Source organism: Rutidosis leptorrhynchoides, chromosome 7, assembly GCF_046630445.1.
Source record: "Rutidosis leptorrhynchoides isolate AG116_Rl617_1_P2 chromosome 7, CSIRO_AGI_Rlap_v1, whole genome shotgun sequence".
Classification (NCBI taxonomy): Eukaryota; Viridiplantae; Streptophyta; class Magnoliopsida; order Asterales; family Asteraceae; genus Rutidosis; species Rutidosis leptorrhynchoides.
The window spans coordinates 218,717,752-218,736,609 of record NC_092339.1 but is presented as its reverse complement, the minus strand read 5'-3'; the positions used below and the strand labels follow the sequence as shown (position 1 = coordinate 218,736,609).

The window sequence follows — 18,858 nt, the reverse complement described above, 5'->3', positions numbered from 1 at the left end:
TGACATGAGCAACACCAATAACATATTGAAAAAATAAAAAAAATAAAAAAAATACTTGCCTTGACTAGTCTATCTAAAAGATGGGCAGCACTTTGAACATTCGGATCTGAATCTGCTGAAAGCTTACACAATGCATCAAAGATGTTGTTGAAGTGAAATATGAATTTTCCTCTCACTATCTGCAATGCAAAACAAGTGATGAGATTATGATGATGATAAGTCGAAATTGTTAGTTTTTTTTTTTTTACATCGATTGAGTCCAAAATCCTCCTCCGCACCTTTGCAATGTTGTACAGAGCTTCACAAGCATAGTACCGAACTCTGCTATCTTGATCGGAAAAAGAGTTTATCACTGGCGGTAGAATTTGCTGGCAGATTGTAGTATTATGAGAATATCAAAGACTTTTAGTACAAAAAAATTAACCAATTAACTTATGATGGTAAGTCCAAATCAATCAATGAAATGTTACAACATGAAAGAGATATGAAATCTAGTATTTTTATTATTATTATTAAGTTGCATGACATATGTTTTTCTGAAAGCATTGCTCATTTTATGGCGTAAAAACAAACAATATATTATATACAAACAGATCCAAATTGAGATCAATAAATGAAAGAAACAAACAGAAAGCAACTCAGAGAAATTAGGCCTATGCTAGAGCAGAAGCTGCAGTATTGACCTCTTGATAAATATCACAAATCAAATTATGAGACAACCAAAAGTGTAGCGTCAGGCAGGAAGTAGTAAAACCATAACATACCGGTAATCTTAATGCAATGGCAAGCTCGAGTAATGAGATAAAAAAAAAACCAATAAATATATAAAATAATCAATGTTGAAATGCTCACCTATGGTTCACTTTCAAGAGGTAAATCAACTCACCCAATGATATGAAACTGACAATCAATATTCAGCATAGAATCATTTACCATCAGCAAAGCCCTATTTATAAAATTTACTTACCTTATTCCCTAAAACTCTCCCTCATTAAATATAAAATATGTTCTAATAATATTTTCTTCTTAACAATAAAGCTTAACTAATAATCCACAATTAAAATAAAAACACTACTAAAAGTTTCTTAACAATTGTCTGATGTGTATCACAATGAAAAGCAACTAACGTGGTTAATCAATCCAAAATAGTACGTACATTTGATGCACACTTTAAAATAGACCCAAGAAGCCATGTCATAACAAAACTTGTACATCACGTTAGTTGAGAAATAGGCGGTATAGTTTCTTCAAAAAGACTTCATATACGTGTTTCAGACAGATGAAAATCTGGCAACAAAGTTATAAAGCCCGTAAAGGTAGTGCACAGATGTTTCAGAGGCTCAAAGCATCAATATTTTCTGTTAAAAATTTAAATCGAATTAGATTAGCTACTTTGATGAAAACTGTCCACAAAGACACAATTCATATTAAGACTCTACAGCAATTGCAAATAGAGTTAGATGAATGTTCTATTAAACCTTTCAAAAAGAACTACAATACATGCCATTGCAATTTCTGTTTCAGATAAGTGAAATTTAGGATAAAATGGAAACTTGGCTTAATATTCTGGACGTGGACAGCATGAGTATGTTAGGGTGAAAAATGATGGTTTTGATGTGTAAGATTCTCACTAGCATATGACAGCAATTCATGCATGAACACAAGATCAATAGCAAACAATTACAATCATTCATCATCATGGTATTGGAAGAAGCAAAAATTACCCAACAACTATACACCATGGTACCAACTAATTACTCTTACAACGCCTAAATAACTATAACTATACACAATAAATCTTCAACATAAACTATAGAATGCAACATTTAGTTGATGTTCATCACCCAATACTAGATCGAAAATTATAATAATAATTAATAACAACAATAATAAAAAAAAATAATACTCCCTCCTGATGGAATTCAACATTAAAACATGTTCTTAATGTTAACATAATCATAAAACCAATTGTATGATAGTTGTAGCAAGCGGAAGCATAAACTTTAAGAAAACAAGTTTATATGTTAAAATCATTTAATTTGAATTCCATGTTAATATCAAGTCATGAACATATGCTTACATATAACAATAAAGGAAGAAGATTATACCTCCTCAATGATGAATTGAGGGCTGAATTGGACAGCAGAAAATGATGATGAAGATGATGGGAAATAGCCTCTAACTTGAAGCCTCAAGTGTGTAATATCCCAAGCTTTTGATGCACCAACACAACCTTTAAATTGGTTAGGATTTAGAACACTTAATCACTTGATTTTTACAAGCAAAATGCTCTCCTTTTACCCTTAAAACAGTTCGGCCAGAATACACAAAAGAAGAGAGCCGAATTGCAGTTTTTTTGATCTCTTATGTCATGTATAACTTGAGTCAAACCTTGATTTTAAGACCCTTGCATGTACATAAGGAATATTGTATTAAAAGTAACAAAATTGGCATGGGTTTGTAATCCTTGGAGACACAAAATTCTGCCCATCTTTAATAAAATAACAATGTCTTAATATATATATATATATATATATATATATATATATATATATATATATATATATATATATATATATATATATAAACTTGTTATATATATATATATATATATATATATATATATATATATATATATATATATATATATATAAACCATGTATTTTATTAAGTTACTTGCTTATTTTATAAACCTTTTATAAAATATAACACAATATAATTATTTAAACCTATAAATAATTAAATATAAATTATCCAAATAATTTATCCCAAGTGATAATATTTTAGAAAACCGATTTTCTAAAGTTCAAGTGTCACGTATTTATTTAACGATCCAACCGTTGAGATTAAATACATATAAAGTGTCGGTAAGCTTGTTATTGGGTATGACCCGACTTGGGTCATAACATATTAGCCACATTAATTTAATATGTCTCTCGGGCATAAGAAAAACCTTCAATCTCCCACTTGCACGAGAAACATAAGAAATTAATGCAAGTGATGTATACCACCTAACGACTATCCATCACCCCCAATATATTATGACTTTGTGCCATTCAATAACATCATCCCTTTCGAGTTCCCATCTCGAATATGATTAGGTGAATCTTTTCATTATATCCTTTCATCCTTGATGTCATGTTAAATCCAAGAGATACAGAGTGATCACTCTCTTCTAGATTAAACTTTATCAGGCCTTAGACATCTGACTCTCAACGAATAAGAGGGACAAATTCCATCTTGACTACATACGTCCTAATTATACACCTTGCATTATACCTGAGCTCTTCCTTATGAACTACCATATTTCAGAATAGCGAAGGAAAGAATCAAGGCACAATACTTGGTAAATATCCAAACCCAATATGTATCTCAGGTCAGAGGATACAATGATATTCGCCTTTACTCAAGATTACGTGTGATCATGAAACAACCCAACCCGTACTCCGTACGATAAATATTTTTTTTTTAAATATAATACACATTTACGCGCCAATTAAATATGTAACCCATTCCACACGATTCGTTAAAACATACTACGAGTTTAATGTTTACAAAAAGGCACAAAGGCCATTAACGAATGTGATACAAGTTTGACCAACAACAAATGATAGTTTATAATCCAAACGACACTCGAGCATGGTTTGGGGCTAAACTACCCAAAACGTTCGGCCACTTCAAAAGCTATCCCAAAAGCATCCCCTGTCAACACAAAAGGGAGACAACTAATCCAACCGTATGCCCTTACCCTTGTCCAAGCCGGAACCTATAAAATGGTAAACAACGAGAGGGTAAGCAATGCTTAGTGAGTGCAACAATTATACATACATATATATAACCTATCCATTTGCAATCACAATACCAAATACCTCATACGAACTTGTAACTCAATTAGCATGTCAACATACCCGTAACACTAACAAGTCGTACATTATCACACCACTTCATTAGCATATACTCAACTCAATATATTTTATATGCTAAACAAACAACAATCTCAATATGGTTAACCAATGAAATGCCCCGTCCTAATCCATCTGGACGAAGTCATCAACATTTGATTCCAGAGCAATGATCGACTCCAAGTAATGTCCTTAAAATGAGCAAATGCACAGCGGAAGATTTCTTTCATAACTGAGAATAAACATGCTTTAAAGTGTCAACCAAAAGGTTGGTGAGTTCATTGGTTTAACATAAATAATCATTTCCATCATTTTAATAGACCACAAGATTTCATAATTCCATTTCTCATAAACATACGTCCCATGCATAGAGACAATAATATCATTCATATGGATTGAACACCTGGTAACCGACATTCACAATATGCATATAAGAATATCCCCATCATTCTGGGATCCTCCTTCGGACATGATATAAATTTCGAAGTACTAAAGCATCCGGTACTTTGGATGGGGCTTGTTGGGCCCGATAGATCTATCTTTAGAGTTCGCGTCAATTAGGGTGTCTGTTCCCTAATTCTTAGATTACCAGACTTAATAAAAAGGGCATATTCGATTAGATAATCCAACCATAGAATGTAGTTTCGAATACTTGTGTCTATTTCGTAAAGCATTTATAAAAGCAGCGCATGTATTCTCAGTCCCAAAAATATATAATGCAAAAGCAATTAAAAAGGGAGTAATGAAACTCAACTAATGTATTTTGTAGTAAAAATACATATGACGAAACTGAACAATGCAAGGTTGGCCTTGGATTCACGAACCTATATTATTCATATATATTTATATATATTAAAATATATAATCGTAATTGAATAATTATATATATATATATATATATATATATATATATATATATATATATATATATATATATGTTGTTATTAATAATATACTAATTATACTATATGTTATTTAGATAAATTTAATATACTTAGTTTATATGTTTTATATAGCTATTACATATCATTAATAATAAAAACTGTTTAATAAGGTTTAGTATATATATATTTATATATATTACTTAATATAGTTTAACTAATATCTTTTTAATAAGTAAAGTATAGCTTAATGTATTTTGATATAAAAGTATCTATTTATGATATTATTGATTGTTTTGATGATAACAAAATAATAATTTTTGTAAGGATGATGATAGTAAGTTTAATAATGATAATACTTATGTTATTAATAATAATAATAATAGTAGTACTAAAAGTGATACCAATACTTGAATGACAAAATTTATAATAATAATTACGTTAAAAATGTTAATAATAATAATAATGGTTATCTTTATAATAATACACATGTTACAATAATATTAATAACTCTAATATTTATTTAATGATACATAGGTTAATAATAATTATAATAATAATAATAATAATAATAATAATAATAATAATAATAATAATAATAATAATAATAATAATAATAATAATAATAATAATAATAATAATAATAATAATAATAATAACTTTATTCATAATAATTACTAATAATAATAATAATAATAATAATAATAATAATAATAATTAAATTTGAAAGTATAATAATAATAATAATGATGATGATAAAAATAATAATATCAACAATAACAATAATAGTAATAATAAGAAAATACTACCTTAGTATAAGCTTTCTAAAAAAAAAAATTAGAAAACCGCCTCTGCCCGGGCTCGAACCCACGACCTTTCGCTCCTCGCAAACACACATAAACCATTATGCTATCCTTGTTTTTCTGTCTTATTTAGTTTACCTAGATTATTTAACCCGTCTTCATCATCGTGTATATTGAGCATCACAATTTCATTACAATGAATCCAATCATCATAATCATTAACTTAACAACCATCATTATAAATTTACGAATACTGTACACCATCATCTTTCATTTACTTGGAACATGAACATATAGCGTATAAAATTAGCAGCAGCAGGAGGTTTGGGCCTCAATTAAAAGAGAAAACAATTGAGATTTGGCTATGGCCCAAACATGAAACAAGTTCCCAGTCCAACAACAAATTTCGGCCCAATTGAAATCTGTAAACATGGCAGCCCAATATCCAAAACAAGGAAATTCGGTGTCCGATATTCACAAGGCAAGAGTCGACACAGATAAAAAGGAAAAAGGAAACAAACACGACAGCAGTAGCAGCAGTTTAAACATCCTATCACCATTCCATCGTCTTCATCGTGATCCAGCTTGAAATCGGCCCAACTAAAATAAAGAAGTTGGATCCTTGTTTAGAAGAAGTAACACGACCCAGTTTGGAAACAAGGATTCGGTTCTTACAGCTTTTAATAAAATGGTTTTAAAACAATTCATGGTGCATTGGATACTTTAGATTATCATTGAGTGCTCCACCAATCGTTTTTTTTTTAAACCGAAAAGTATGTCACAATACCTACTTTGTGTTGTCTTGTCTCCTTGTCTAGCATGCTTGACCAATATCATAATACCATTCCCCACTTGATCATCAATCCATCCACTATACCGAATATAGAGGGAGAAATAATAAAGAAAAAATACTACTCATGGTTTACTTGGCCGAAGACCAAGTGGACAGCAACCTAACACAATATAATCGGTAGCCACCTTCTCATACCTGTCACCCCTTTTTGTTTAAATTAATCAAACAGGTTAATTGATAAAAAGGGTATCGGCCATGATGTTTATTGTCCCACCAACCTATTTAAATGCCAAGTATATTACACCACTTCACCATGTTGACAAAACATAAAACACGTTCAACCATTCTCGTTTTATAAATGTTCTTTGTGGTTGTGATCCAATCGAAAAGGGTGATAGCAGCAGCATAGTAATTGTGACTTTGTAGCAGTTTCATTTGAACAGTAATAAAGAAGCAACGTTTAGGATGGTGTTTGTCATAAACAGAGAATCTTGAAGGTGTGGTTGTTTTCGATCAATAAATAAAACAAGAACACGTAAATAGGGTAGCAGGTGACGGTTTGGTTTTAATGGGTTTGTGTTATCTTTCGAAGAAGAAAAGAAAATGCAGGTTGTTTAAATGGGGTTAATGAACTAAAGGTGACGTTTTGTTTGGTATTTTCCAGCTGCAAATAGTAGCGGTTTTGTGGGTTTCATGGAGGGTTGCAAAACAGAAACATGGCAACAACAACTATAATTCACGATGATTCACGATGAGTGTTTGTTGGCTTGAAGAGTTGTAGTTGTCGATGTATGGTGTTGAAGTGGTGATAATAACCGAATATATTGAATCGAGCATGGTGGTTGTCGATGGTTGTTATGATGGTTGAAGGTGATTGATCAAGGAGTGTATGTATATGTATATATTTTATCTACCTATATTTTTCTGTTTTCTAAAGAAAATTTTCACGAATTTAAACTGTAAAGGAGAACGTTTGTATATGATAGATGTACGTGAGGTCATCTGATATTATTTATTACTGAATTTAATCATTTACATCAATAATCGTTAATGGTCGACAGAGAGGATTTATCAAGGACAAAAATATACTAAATAAAAAGAATTGAAAGAGATGTTAAACCGATTTTTGGATCCATCCATTTGTTAAAGTTTCTGATTGTACGATTTACTTCAATCAGCAATAGTTAGAGTACAATGATATGCACAGATGCTGGTTTCCAGTTTCGATGTTCTTTTATCTATAAACTTAATTTTTTTATAAAACTAATTCTATTATTATTAAATAATAAAATACTGATTATTATTAATAATAATAACATAATACTACTATCAATAATAATTTCTTAAAATTAACAATCTTTAGGTTAATAACACTAATAGTTATAATCATGTTCTTAAATGATATTATTAATAATATTAATACTTTGTATTACTGATATATAATATCATACATTGAATATTTAATAATCAAACCTTATAATATAGGAATCTTATTTTAGTAACAACTTAATAATTTTTATGTATGAAATTAAGTAATTAAATTCAAATGATTAAATTGTATTTTATTATCCCAAATTATTATATATATACTATTATTTATTTTTACTTCGAGAATCGTCAGAAATAGTCAAAGGGTAATAGATTTCATGAATATAATTCCAAAACTTTTTAAGACTCAATATTACAGACTTTGCTTATCGTATCGAAATCTTATAAAGATTAAGTTTAAATTTGGTCGGAAATTCCCGGGTCATCACAGTACCTACCCGTTAAAGAAATTTCGTCCCGAAATTTGAGTGAGGTGGTCATGGCTAACAGTAAAAAATGTTTTCATGACGAATATGAGTTGATAATCAGAGGTTTATCAGCATTGAATAATAATGCTAAAATAATTCGATTATTCTAAGAATACGAATGAAGCTATCGCAAAAGAGTGAATTGAAGAAAATAAAGTTTTCCTTAGCTTTTGACGTAAACAGGGTTGAATTTAGAAAATAAGGTGCGTCTTAGCTGTTGACGTTGCCTTGGTTGAATTCCAGAATTCAAGGGATTTAAATAAATCTTCAAAATCTGAGAGATTTGATTCTTCGGCGAATAAGGAGATTAAGATCTCTATAATTAAATACGGTGATCTGCCTCGATTGCTCTGTCTGATATTTCCATTATAAATTAAACTCCTCCGTTCCATTATTCTCACCATTTCTATACTTTCTTTCTTAGTTCATACATCCAAAAGATTGGGAAAATGCTTAGTCCAGTTTTAATCCCTAATATTTTCCCATTTATTATTTCTGCCATCCTTCCTTTCGATCTTCCACCAGAAAATATATTTACTTCTACTATTATCTTGGGGGGATACTATTCTTAATTCTACTGTGTCTTTATACTGCTATTCGTATTAATATCCATGGTTTGTAACCTCCGTGTTATTATTGGGCTTTATATTTTCTCTTATATTTCGTAGCTCTTTGCCTTTTTATTATCCTCCCGACCTCTAGTAAAGTGAGCAACGATCCAGAATTCGTAAGTACGGAGTTTCGAATTATCATAGTATACAAGGTAGAAAGGAAAGGTAGTAGCACGATTTGTTTTGTCAAATTACCTGAATCACTGAGAATATAACTTATCAAGAATATATTTTTCTTGATATGTTCAGAAGTTAAGTAGAATGAAAGAGTTATGTAACATGACACATGATGACGTTAGAGTCTGTGAATCATCACGTTTCATTAGAAACTCAGCATGACTTATTGTAATATAATCACGTTGATCAAGTGTCACTATATTATACTAACTCATGCATCAGTTCCCAACATTACTTCAATAACATTCATCTTTTAAGCTCGAAAGTTTACAGAATATAGAAACTAACAGTTTCTATATGATGTAACAATGATAGCACGAAGAGATTAATGATTTCAGATAAGAATAGTTATGAAAATATCTTCAGAAATATGGAGGATATTTAAAATGAAAGATACTATGATATCTTGGAATTTCTAATATCGAAGGATGGTGAAGAAAATTTATCCGTAAGGGTTTAGATTCGGAAGCAAGGTATTCGCTAAAGATTTCATCAGCAACAGAATCATTTAGATTCTTTGAAGTCAAACTTATTCTTTGTGATTTGTCCACGGCTTCCTTCATAGTTTTGCATAATCCGCTTTTCGGTACTAGATTTTCTATTGAATGTTTCCAATATAATGACACACAGGAAGTACGAAGAGGTATATAATTTCGAACGAGAATATTTATGAAAATATCCTCAGAAATATCGAAGATATTGATGATGATATTTTGGAATTTCTAAGTTCGATGGTTGGTAAAGAAAGATTTTCCGTAAAATTTTAACATGAATTCGGAGCAAGATATTCTCTAAAGATTTCAACGGATCCAGAATTATTTGGATTCTTTGAATATAGGGTATGGTCCCTGCATTTGTCATTGGTCTCCTTCATGGTTAACTCTATCCGTTTTCCAGTTCCAACATTTCTGAGCTTTTTCAACATATTATTCTTTATCATCAAACTTCCGATGACTAAGGTCGTTTACGGTTGTCTATGGTTTCTGCTGCTGCTTTATTCAGCTTTTTCAACATTCAGAATATTGATTTGTGACTGAGTGCTTTTCAGAATTTCAGAATGAGAGATCATAATTCTTAGAGATAAATGTCATACGTATAACTGTTGATGTAGATATGCTGTGAGTTTTCAAAGTACTGATTGCTGATTCCCGGTAATTGGTATTGCAGTTCTTGTTACATGATGCGGATGATTATATGATAGGGTTTCAATGAATAAATATAACGATTTGTCAGAGAGATTTATGCCAAGAAGCAACGAGGTTGCTGGTACATCTACTGGTAATATAGTGGAATATAAAAGAATTCTCCGGTATCAAAAGGGTAATCGTATATATCAGGATTATAGTAAGACTACTTCGAGTGACAAGTCAAAGTTGACTTGCTGGAGCTGTGACAAAATTGGCTACTTTGAAAAGGGATCGCAAAGTTATTTTTGCTAATAAATGCCAAAGGATCTGATGCGGCTACGTGTTAAACTTTTACTCAATTGTCGAGAGTTTCTCAGGTGCATAACTATATGCATAAATTTTTCCTTCCGTAGATGAAGTTCGGTTGGTTCATCCTCTCGATTGAGGTGTTTTCAAGAATTATGAAAGGTTTGAGTCGCAGATTGTAATCGTCAAGATATAAATGAGGTTTAAGATGAAATCAAGTGGCAAACTTGAAGTATTGTTTAGTTTCATATGTTATAATCAATATTTTAATTCATTTTAATTATCCACTATTGGTAGTCCTCAGTTGATTAATCCACAGTTAGCTAGGAACTGTTAGCTAGGATTTTGTTAGCGTGGATTCTTAACAAAATTTCTCATAGTTAATTTGTTTGTTTCTAACAAATTTTATTCCGTCAAATATTTTCTTCATTATGCCACTTGTTGGATTCTGATAGGTCAAAATCCAAATATGAAATTGAACTTGGATGAAAATAGTTGTTCTTTGGTGAACAGATACGTATATGTGTGAATTTGAGCAGTGTTGTTAATGACTGCTGAATCTGAATTGAAGAATGTACAGTGTAACTTATTAATGTGAAAACTTAAGTATTCCTCGGAAATTACCTACCCGTTAAAGTATTTTCATCATTAACAGTTTGTACGAAAGAATTTTCAATCACAATCTTTATGAAAATATATATACATATATATTTTATTCAGATGTAATCATGGATTTAATGAGTCGATATAATATTAGACTCATTTGATTTCGATTTGAGCTAGAATAAGTAATCTCTAAAACTATTAGGATCCACATATTCTTCGCAGAATATTAATGAAGTTATGGTTCAATACTTCATTGTTAATTGCTGTTGGTACTCCTTGGTGTCCATGGTGCGTATGATGTTGATGTTCGTGGAACAGATTGTGATATTGAGGTGTGGGATGCGGATATTGTTGTTGGTGGTATTGTTGGTGCCGGTAATGTTGCTGAAGCTGGTACATTTTGCACCATAATTTTCAAGGCTACAACTCGTGCGCGAAGCTCGTTGGCTTATTACTCCGGAATAATTATCGGTAGGAACAAGTGAATGAATAAAGTTTAGAATATGAGATATGATATGTTCGTGGCGAGATATTCGGGAAATGAGAGTGAAAGTGGTGTTTCTAATAGGTTCACCGGTAAGTGTTTCAGGTTCTTCGTCAAAAGGTGAATTTGGTTGGTGGAAAGGATCGCTTTCTTCTCGTCTCCATTGATTAGGTCGACTACGAATCCATCAGATGAATTGGGGATGGATGATTGGTTGCTTCATTCTGGTGACGTTGTTTCCGGAGCTTAGATGACTATCCATTTGGAATAACTGTCGGGATAACTATCGGAATAGTTGTCGGAATCCGAGGGACTCAAACTGGTTGAGGGATTCATCTCGTACGATCAGATGAAGGATTTTCAATAAGGAATATATTATAGGATGTAGATTAGTACCCTGCAATACATAGTTTACATATGCATATATAGTACTAAAATCCTATAAGTTACGGAGGAATCTACGGAAGCTGTCAGGCGAAGTTTACAATAACAGATACGCTAAGATATGAATTAGCAGATATGCTAAGATATGAATTTTTGTCTATACACTAATCATGCAGTTAACGCAATAAGATGTGTCTAGACTAAGAATGATAAGCAGGTAATTTTCAACACGAAATGATAAGCAAAACTTTTGACATGTAGACACGGTCGAAGTCCAGACTCACTAATGCATCCTAACGACTACCAGTTAGACACACTAATGCAGACCCAGTTCACTAAGACCACCGCTCTGATACCAACTAAAATGCCCCGTCCTAATCCAACTGGACGAAGTCATCAACATTTGATTCCAGAGCAATGATCGACTCCAAGTAATGTCCTTAAAATGAGCAAATGCACAGCGGAAGATTTCTTTCATACCTGAGAATAAACATGCTTTAAAGTGTCAACCAAAAGGTTGGTGAGTTCATTGGTTTAACATAAATAATCATTTCCATCATTTTAATAGACCAAAAGATTTCATAATTCCATTTCTCATAAACATACGTCCCATGCATAGAGACAAAAATATCATTCATATGGATTGAACACCTGATAACCGACATTCACAATATGCATATAAGAATATCCCCATCATTTTGGGATCCTCCTTCGGAAATGATATAAATTTCGAAGAACTAAAGCATCCGGTACTTTGGATGGGGCTTGTTGGGCCCGATAGATCTATCTTTAGAGTTCGCGTCAATTAGGGTGTCTGTTCCCTAATTCTTAGATTACCAGACTTAATAAAAAGGGCATATTCGATTAGATAATCCAACCATAGAATGTAGTTTCGAATACTTGTGTCTATTTCGTAAAGCATTTATAAAAGCAGCGCATGTATTCTCAGTCCCAAAAATATATAATGCAAAAGCAATTAAAAAGGGAGTAATGAAACTCACCTAATGTATTTTGTAGTAAAAATACATATGACGAAACTGAACAATGCAGGGTTGGCCTTGGATTCACGAACCTATATTATTCATATATATATATTAAAATATATAATCGTAATTGAATAATTATATATATATATATATATATATATATATATATATATATATATATATATATATATATATATATATATATATATATATATATATATATATATATATATATATATATATATATATATATATTGTTATTAATAATATACTAATTATACTATATGTTATTTAGATAAATTTAATATACTTAGTTTATATGTTTTATATAGCTATTACATATCATTAATAATAAAAACTGTATAATAAGGTTTAGTATATATATATATATTTATATATATATTACTTAATATAGTTTAACTAATATCTTTTTAATAAGTAAAGTATAGCTTAATGTATTTTGATATAAAAGTATCTATTTATGATATTATTGATTGTTTTGATGATAACAAAATAATAATTTTTGTAAGGATGATGATAGTAAGTTTAAAAATGATAATACTTATGTTATTAATAATAATAATAATAGTAGTAGTACTAAAAGTGATACCAATACTTGAATGACAAAATTTATAATAATAATTACATTAAAAATGTTAATAATAATAATAATAATGGTTATCTTTATAATAATACACATGTTACAATAATATTAATAACTCTAATATTTATTTAATGATACATAGGTTAATAATAATTATAATAATAATAATAATAATAATAATAACAATAACAATAACAATAATAATAATGATAATAATAATAATAATAATAATAATAATAATAATAATAATAACAACTTTATTCATAATAATAATAATAATAATAATAATAATAATAATAATAATAATAATAATAATAATAATAATAATAATAATAATAATAATAATAATAATAATTAAATTTGAAAGTATAATAATAATAATAATGATGATGATAAAAATAATAATATCAACAATAACAATAATAGTAATAATAAGAAAATACTACCTTAGTATAAGCTTTCTAAAAAAAAATTAGAAAACCGCCTCTGCCCGGGCTCGAACCCACGACCTTTCGCTCCTCGCAAACACACATAAACCATTATGCTATCCTTGTTTTTCTGTCTTATTTAGTTTACCTAGATTATTTAACCCGTCTTCATCATCGTGTATATTGAGCATCACAATTTCATTACAATGAATCCAATCATCATAATCATCAACTTAACAACCATCATTATAAATTTACGAATACTGTACACCATCATCTTTCATTTACTTGGAACAGGAACATATAGCGTATAAAATTAGCAGCAGCAGGAGGTTTGGGCCTCAATTAAAAGAGAAAACAATTGAGATTTGGCTATGGCCCAAACATGAAACAAGTTCCCAGTCCAACAACAAATTTCGGCCCAATTGAAATCTGTAAACATGGCAGCCCAATATCCAAAACAAGGAAATTCGATGTCCGATATTCACAAGGCAAGAGTCGACACAGATAAAAAGAAAAAGGAAACAAACACGACAGCAGTAGTAGCAGTTTAAACATCCTATCACCATTCCATCGTCTTCATCGTGATCCAGCTTGAAATCGGCCCAACAAAAATAAAGAAGTTGGATCCTTGTTTAGAAGAAGTAACACGACCCAGTTTGGAAACAAGGATTCGGTTCTTACAGCTTTTAATAAAATGGTTTTAAAACAATTCATGGTGCATTGGATACCCATCGTTTGAGTGCTCCACCCATCGTTTTTTTTTTTAAACCGAAAAGTATGTCACAATACCTACTTTGTGTTGTCTTGTCTCCTTGTCTAGCATGCTTGACCAATATTATAATACCATTCCCCACTTGATCATCAATCCATCCACTATACCGAATATAGAGGGAGAAATAATAATAAAAAAAAATACTACTCATGTTTACTTGGCCGAAGACCAAGTGGACAGCAACCTAACACAATATAATCGGTAGCCACCTTCTCATACCTGTCACCCCTTTTTGTTTAAATTAATCAAATGGGTTAATTGATAAAAAGGGTATCGGCCATGATGTTTATTATCCCACCAACCTATTTAAATGCCAAGTATATTACACCACTTCACCATGTTGACAAAACATAAAACACGTTCAACCATTCTCGTTTTATAAATGTTCTTTGTGGTTGTGATCCAATCGAAAAGGGTGATAGCAGCAGTATAGTAATTGTGACTTTGTAGCAGTTTCGTTTGAACAGTAATAAAGAAGCAACGTTTAGGATGGCGTTTGTCATAAACAGAGAATCTTGAAGGTGTGGTTGTTTTCGATCAATAAATAAAACAAGAACATGTAAATATGGTAGCAGGTGACGGTTTGGTTTTAATGGGTTTGTGTTATCTTTCGAAGAAGAAAAGAAAACGCAGGTTGTTTAAATGGGGTTAATGAACTAAAGGTGACGTTTTGTTTGGTATTTTCCAGCTGCAAATAGTAGCGGTTTTGTGGGTTTCATGGAGGGTTGCAAAACAGAAACATGGCAACAACAACTATAATTCACGATGAGTGTTTGTTGGCTTGAAGAGTTGTGGTTGTCGATGTATGGTGTTGAAGTGGTGATAATAACCGAATATATTGAATCGAGCATGGTGGTTGTCGATGGTTTTTATGATGGTTGAAGGTGATTGATCAAGGAGTGTACGTATATGTATATATTTTATCTACCTATATTTTTCTGTTTTCTAAAGAAAATTTTCACGAATTTAAACTGTAAAGGAGAATGTTTGTATACGATAGATGTATGTGAGGTCATCTGATATTATTTATTACTGAATTTAATCGTTTACATCAATAATCGTTAATGGTCGACAGAGAGGATTTATCAAGGACAAAAATATACTAAATAAAAAGAATTGAAAGAGATGTTAAACCGATTTTTGGATCCATTCATTTGTTAAAGTTTCTGATTGTACGATTTACTTCAATCTAGTTAGAGTACAATGATATGCACAGATGCTGGTTTCCAGTTTCGATGTTCTTTTATCTATAAACTTAATTTTTTTATAAAACTAATTCTATTATTATTAAATAATAAAATACTGATTATTATTAATAATAATTACATAATACTACTATCAATAATAATTTCTTAAAATTAACAATCTTTAGGTTAATAACACTAATAGTTATAATCATGTTCTTAAATGATATTATTAATAATATTAATACTTTGTATTACTGATATATACTATCATACATTGAATATTTAATAATCAAACATTATAATATAGGAATCTTATTTTAGTAACAACTTAATAATTTTTATGTATGAAATTAAGTAATTAAATTCAAATGATTAAATTGTATTTTATTATCCCAAATTATTATATATATACTATTATTTATTTTTACTTCGTGAATCGTCGAAAATAGTCAAAGGGTAATAGATTTCATGAATATAATTCCAAAACCTTTTAAGACTCAATATTACAGACTTTGCTTATCGTATCGAAATCGTATAAAGATTAAGTTTAAATTTGGTCGGAAATTCTCGGGTCATCACAACCAATAACGCTATGGTGCTACCGGCTCGTGGTTCACACCATACACATTTGAGTCATACTCGTTTATAGTGCTACCGGCTCGTGGTTCACACTCGATGCTACTGGCTCGTGGTTCACATCTTAGTTTATAGTGCTACCGGCTCGTGGTTTACACTCGATGCTACCGGCTCGTGGTTCACATCTTAGTTTATAGTGCTACCGGCTCGTGGTTCACACTCGATGCTACCGGATCGTGGTTCACATCCCATCCCACACATGTTTTGGCACTACCGGCACGTTGTTCATACCATAACATTTACAAATAAACACGCCATATACATGAACACATAATTATTCCACTCACCTTGTCACAAGGGTGATGATTTAGCACTTCCGAGCTTTAACGCAATGTACCTAAATCATTAAGTGCACATTCAATTTTACAACTAGTGGGATTAACCACAATACTCCCACTTGAGCATTTAATGACCCAAATTGCATTAAATGACTCAACTACTCACAACCGCCCATACATGGCCAAGACTCGACTTTAATCATTAAGACTAGTGAATTAAAGTCTATTAACTTCAATTAACACAAAACTTAGGGTAATCCATACCCATTTCATCCCATTAGGTCAACTAGTACATTTTGACCCATTTTATCTCACTTAAACTCACAATCAAGTCAAACTTACCCATTAACCCTTCTTTCATAAATATTAAAGTGCATTAGTGACTAACAACACCAATTGACACTTACAACCTCAAATCACAAGGCCAAAACCCTAGATTGTGGCTATTAGGGTTTCATTACAACAACATAACCCAAACTCACCCATTTTACCACCAAATGGGTCTTACAAATCTCTAGTACCCAAAACCCTAGTCATTAACCAATTAAAACTCAAAACTTAGAGTTAGAACTTACCAAGACTATCCAAGCGCTGCTAGAGACACAAGGAACAACTTTAAATCTCGCTCCTAGGTTTGATTCGCAATTCTCCAACTCCAAATCTCATGATTAAACTAAGTAGGTTTTGTGTTTTGGGAGAGAAATAGGAAAGAAAAAGGAAAAGGAAATGAAATAAATGAGTATGTGGTGGAGAGTTAAAGCTCCCATCAGATCCACATGTTAATTTACCATTTTGCCCCTTAAAAATCCTTAAAATGAGCTAAATCCGACACCAGTTCAGCAGACCTGTCGCGGCGCGACCTTACTCGTCGCGATGCGACACATAAAGGGAAATTAGACCATTCTTAAACCAACTTCTGATCTAAATTTGCTTGTTATGCCGCGGCGCGGACCGAAATGTCGCGGCGCGGCCTAAGGCTAGAACTGGACAGCTCGACCAACTTAAACACTTTTCGATTTTATTTAATTTGTTCACTTAAATCCCGCTTCCTACATTCGCCTAAACTTCAACAATAGTCTCATAAGACTTAACGCTATCAAAGCCCATGTATAAACTTGTAGGCGCACACATTATCAAGTATATATATATATATATATATATATCTATATATCTATATATATATATATATATATATATATATATATATATATATATATATATATCTACACATATATCTATACAATTACGCATAATCTAGCAAGTTACAAACGTATAAATGATTAAGTATGTACCTTTCGATACGTACGGGAAAACGGGGTGTTATAACTCTCCCCCACTTGAATCGGAGCGCGTCCTCGCGATCCAAGCTGCATGACAAGAAGGAAGATAAACCAACACGAATTCTTCGGGCTCCCAAGTAAACTCGGAACCTTTACTACGACACCATTGGACTTTAAAAGTCCTAACCTCTTTATGTCTCAATCTTTTGACCTTCTCATCAAGTATGGCAATCGGTTCCTCGATATACTCTAACTTATTATTTAGCTCAATCTCGTCAAATGGCACCCAAGATGAATCATCCGCAAGACACTTACGGAGGTGGGAAACATGAAATGTATTATGGATCCCCGCAAGCTCTTCGGGTAATTCCAAACGATACGCGACCTCACCAACACGAGCTAAAACCTTAAACGGCCCAATAAACTGAGGAGCTAACTTTCCTCGTTTCCGAAACCGAATAATACCCTTCCATGGCGAAACTTTGAGCATCACCATGTCACCTTCTTGAAATTCGATCGTTCGTCTACGTTTATCGGCATAAGATTTTTGCCTATCTTGAGCCTTTTTCAAATGCTCTCGAATCACATCAATCTTGCTATTCGTTTCTAAAACCAAATCGGTACTCCCGATTTCCTTTTGTCCTACTTCACCCCAACAAATCGGGGTTCGACACCTACGCCCATAAAGCATCTCATAAGGTGGCATCCCAATACTAGTATGATAACTATTATTGTACGAGAATTCCACCAAAGGTAAGTGCTCGTCCCAACTACCACCAAAATCGATAATGCACGCACGTAACATATCTTCCAA

At 31.6% G+C, this 18,858-nt stretch overlaps 1 protein-coding gene across 1 annotated transcript in view; it reads right to left on the bottom strand.

Moving 5' to 3' along the window:
• Window positions 1-18,858, bottom strand: part of LOC139859879 (protein VAC14 homolog) — a 166,972-nt gene that overhangs the window by 10,437 nt on the left and 137,677 nt on the right. The window contains exons 6-7 of the mRNA XM_071848651.1: window positions 279-368; window positions 60-179 (exon numbers count right to left, since the gene is read on the bottom strand). Of these exons, the coding sequence (XP_071704752.1) occupies window positions 60-179; window positions 279-368 (210 nt within the window). The remainder of the gene's footprint in view (window positions 1-59; window positions 180-278; window positions 369-18,858) is intronic.